At 29.5% G+C, this 4,719-nt stretch overlaps 1 protein-coding gene across 1 annotated transcript; it reads right to left on the minus strand.

Moving 5' to 3' along the window:
• Positions 1-573: 573 nt before the first annotated feature.
• On the minus strand, positions 574-1,471 carry LOC105141235 (protein SRG1-like). The gene is made up of 2 exons (XM_011048403.1): positions 979-1,471; positions 574-867 (listed from the first exon to the last, which is right to left on the minus strand). Exons 1-2 carry the CDS (start codon positions 1,230-1,232, stop codon positions 864-866), a joined length of 258 nt encoding a protein of 85 aa, XP_011046705.1. The 5' UTR covers positions 1,233-1,471; the 3' UTR covers positions 574-863.
• Between the last annotated feature and the right edge of the window lie 3,248 nt (positions 1,472-4,719).

Here is a 4,719-nt window from a genome sequence, read left to right on the forward strand (position 1 = left end):
TTTTAGTAGAAAAGTAATTTAAATAATTGAATATAGAGTGCGGCGAGGAGCACAAACTCAATAATTGAATATATTAGCAATTAAGCAGCAGAGGCCACGTTAGAAAAATAAACCCAATGCTTTTTTCTTATTTATTTTTATTAAAATTTAATATATTTTAATATATTTTAATATAATGATATTAAAAATAATTTTTTAAAATAAAAAAATAGTATTAATATATATTTAAATATAAAAAATTATTTAAAAAATAATTGTAATTACATTGCCGAAGAAGCTCTTCATGAAGATTCAATCTTTTCTTTATTATTTTTTAAACTCGGACAAGTTGATCGACCGAGCCTCGTTTAGCATTTTCAGACGAGCTAGCCTCGTAAAATTCTCCAACCTTTTAATCTTCAACTTCACAGTTAGGTCACCGATTAATTTTTTTGTTTTAAGAAACTTCCTGAACTCTTGATTCCCACCTCGAATCACGTAGAACTCACATTATAAGAAGATTTTAGTAAATTTATAGGTTTTTAATTAAAAAAAAGAGGAGAAATTGTGTTTACTTTTTTATTTTTTTTAATTTCTCTTAGATAAGGAACTGTGGAAACGAGAAAGGGCTAGAGAGGACCTGAGGGGTTGAGGAAGCATGGGGAATAAATGGGGTTTCCTCTCATGCTTTGGAAGAGTGATCATGTAGAAAATATCTCCCCAATCAAGCTTCTGCTCCTCAGACACTACGAAAGCTTGTCCAAATCCCTCCATTTCTTCTGGTCTTTGCCAATACTTTCTCTTCTCCTCCATTGGTAGGTTGAACAGCTCTTGAATCCCTTCCTTCACTTCGTTAACCAATGAATCATCCACTCCATGATTTATCAACTGAAACACAAGGGAGCAGCATTTATCGATTTGAAAGAACACCTTAATGATCTTGAGTTGTGGCTAACATGTTGGTTAATTACAGAAACAAACACAAATAAAGTTAATTACCTGGAAGAAACCCCACCCCATTCCTTGCATGCACGGTCCATTTTATCCAGCTCTATATCCATTTGTTCTCCAGAAACTAATCTTTGCATGTCAATTACAGGGATTTGGGGCAAGGAAGCCATCTCATTGTTGTTTATTATTGGAGGGTCTTGATCAAGACGCAAGTATCTTGCTGGGACAGTGGCCGGTGACTCCTTTGCCAGCTCCTGAACGCAGGGCACCGCCAGAGACTTCCCAAGTGTTGCTGGTTCCATGGCTCCTCTCTCCTCTCTCCTCTCTCCTCTCTCTGCAATTTGTTTCCTTCGCTTGTTGTCTAGATATTTAGGAATGCAGCCCGTCCCGTCATATAGAAGCACAGGTTGATGACTTGAGGTGCCCTGCCTAGAGAGAGAGAGAGAGGAAAAAGAAGAACCCGTTTCTCACCCGCGGTTTTGGACCGTAGGATTTCAGAAGGTTCTGGACCACAGAGGATGCCATTTCAAGTTTTTCTTCTCTCTCTGGGTAGGAAGCAGATTAGACATACAAAGGATGCTGTTTTTGTGATTTTTTTTAAAATTATTTTTACTTGTTTTAAATTATTAATTTAATATATTTTTAAATAAAAAACATTTTAAAACATAATTATTATCATAATATTACACTCCAAGCAACCGATCAAATCTCACCTCAGTGTTGTAGGATGTGCTCGTTCTTCTTATACTATGAAACATTGCTTCATGGACTTGAGAGATTTTTTTTTATTAACATGAATTTTTTGAGTCAGTTTTTAATGTTTCTGGTATTAATCTTATAAATTTTAAAATTAATAATTTTATAAATTTTTAATAATTTTAAAATTTATAAAAATAATTTTTAATAAATAAATTTACACCCTTTAAAATTAGACTAAGAGACTATAGTAGCCATTGATAGTGATCCCAAGAAAAGAGAAAAGATATATATATATATATATATATTTGTTTAAAATTCCAACTGTCAAGCTAGGAAAACAGAACGGATATGTCTTAATTGTGCTTTGATGTTGAAAGATATGGGTTGTCCGAAATGATATCCAAAGGCCAATTCATAATCATCAAATTAATCTAAGATCAGTCACCATAGTTTTTATATGTCAAGAGAAGCTCAAAACTATAAATCAAGAAATTAAACAAAACTTGGAGAAGCAGTGATTGTATCCCGTGTCACAGGAGCCCTCCAATATGTAGTTCAATCAATTTAAAAAGAAGATATTTAATAAAATTAATAATCCATTTAGTGTTGGGGGGGGGGGTACTAGAATGTTTTATAAATTACAGGCATAGTTAAACAAAAATCCATTATGTTCTTAAAAGTAATTTTTTTAAATATATTAAAATAAAGTCTTAATATATTGTATATGATCAATGACAAAAAAAAAGAAGTGATAAAATTATATATATCTATATAAATAAAATATTATAAAACATAATTAATTGAATATTCATGAGTTTTTTTGTTAATAATCGAAAAAAGATAACATTTTCATAAAATAATTGAGGCTAAAATAAAATGTAGTAAGAACTTGTCAGTTCAAACTGAATGAATTTTCTTCTTACAGATACATTGAAGGCAGCTGTTTACCATTCAAATCCCTCTTTTGCGAGATGCCACGCAACCCCACCGCCAACTTCCGTGTACCTCACGTTTCAATCATGCGCCCTTCACCAATGGTTTCTTAAATTGAATTTTTGGAAAAATATTAAATTAATATATTTATTTTTTAAAAATATTTTGATGTTAAAAATAAAAAAATAAAAAATTATTTAATATATTTTTAATTAAAAATTAAATTTTAAAAATAATTTTTTTATATTTTAAAAATAATTTTTTTTTTTTATATTTTAAAAATAAATTTTTTAATATTTTGAAAATATACAGTTATAAATTGATGTTATTATTAATCATTGATGGCTCCACCTCATCTTCTATGCTTGAAAAATAGTTTATAAGAAACACAGGCCCAAAGACATGACGGACCAAAAAGTTTCTTTAACGTTCCAAGTTTCAAATTAAGTTTGGATTAATTTATAATTTAACATATTATATTATTAAATTAATTATAATTAAAATTGATTAATATTTTACTATAATATAAATTATTATATATTATAAATAAATTCATTGTAAATTATACTATTTTGTATTGTAACATAAATATTGTACGATGAGTGTTTTCATTGTGAACTGTACTATTTGGTAGAGGCATGTGTAAGGTTGCAGTTGACAAGTTCCAAGTATCATGTTGGAGGTGCACCCCCATATATTATAAATAAATTCATTGTAAATTGTACTATTTTGTATTGTAGCATAAATATTGTACGGTGAGTGTTTTTATTGTGAACTGTACTATTTGGTGGAGGCATGTGTAAGGTTGCAGTTGACAGGTTCCAAGTATCATGTTGGAGGTGCACCCTCTCGGATTGGACATACCTCTATGCCCAAGTGGTGTTTAGACTATGTCTCAATGCTAAGCACAATCTTGTGCACATGTGACGCTTAAGATGTTTACCTAGAGCTTGGGTTGCACTAGGCGTGTCCATGCTCACTCTCTATTTGGACACAACTGGTATTTGGGTCATACTACTAGATCCAAGGGGAATAGGTACGACATCACGATCCAAGATTAATAAGTCGCGTGTAAGGACTAAATTTTAAATATTATTATTTGTTTTAGAAATATTTTTATTTTTATTGTAATTAATATTATTAATAAAATAATTAATAAATTTCAAATAAAATATTAAAATTAATATTGAAAATATATTATTATTTATATTACAAAATTTTATGGTGTATTTTATAAAAATAAAAAGTGAGTCCGCGTGTAGTGTTATTAAAAATATTGAACAATTCTAGGTATTAATATAAAAACTATTATAATTTGTATTGTAAATATTATTATATTTCTTAGATTACAAAGTATTCATCTAAAACATATTATTATTTTAAGTATTCATCTCAAAATATTATTATTTTAAGTATTTATCTCAAAATATTATTATTTTTCTTATAATTCAACATATTTATATCAAAGATATTATTATTTGTGTTATAATATTATTATTTGTATAACAATTCAAATTTTTAATATAAGAAAATATTATTATTTGAGTTCTCAATATTCTTGAAATTAAAAATAGTATTATTTGTGTTCTAAATATTATTAATTTCATTATAATCAAAAGTATTAATATTAAAAATATTATCTTTTGTGCTATAAATATTATTATTTTTATAATAATTAATATTATTAATAAAATAATTAATAAATTAGAAAAAATTTATTTCTAATATTAAAAAACACCCATATATTTGATTTGAAAGGCCACGTAGGGACATATGGCGCTTGGGCTATTGCATGGTGGCTGGACACACCCCTGCGCCACGTGACACTTGGGCTCCTACCTATAACGCACATATAGCGCTTGGGTCTTGCCTCAATGCCAGGCATACCTTTACTTATACGTGACACTTGGGCTGCCTGTCTTGGGGCTTGGCACCCCTAACACACATGTGGGCTTGGGCATGCCATGACCCATTTATCCTTTGGCGCCGCATATACAGAACCCAAAATAGCATTGGGTCATTGCCTGTGCAGCATCCAAAATAGACTTGGGTCCTATTCGTGCATGACCCAAATAACCTTGAGTCCTGTAATATAATCAAAAGATTAATGTTTTCTCCCAAGTATAAGAGTATTTAAAAAATAAATAACCCGACAAG

Source organism: Populus euphratica, unplaced genomic scaffold (genome assembly GCF_000495115.2).
Source record: "Populus euphratica unplaced genomic scaffold, PopEup_1.0 scaffold118.1, whole genome shotgun sequence".
Taxonomy (NCBI): Eukaryota; Viridiplantae; Streptophyta; class Magnoliopsida; order Malpighiales; family Salicaceae; genus Populus; species Populus euphratica.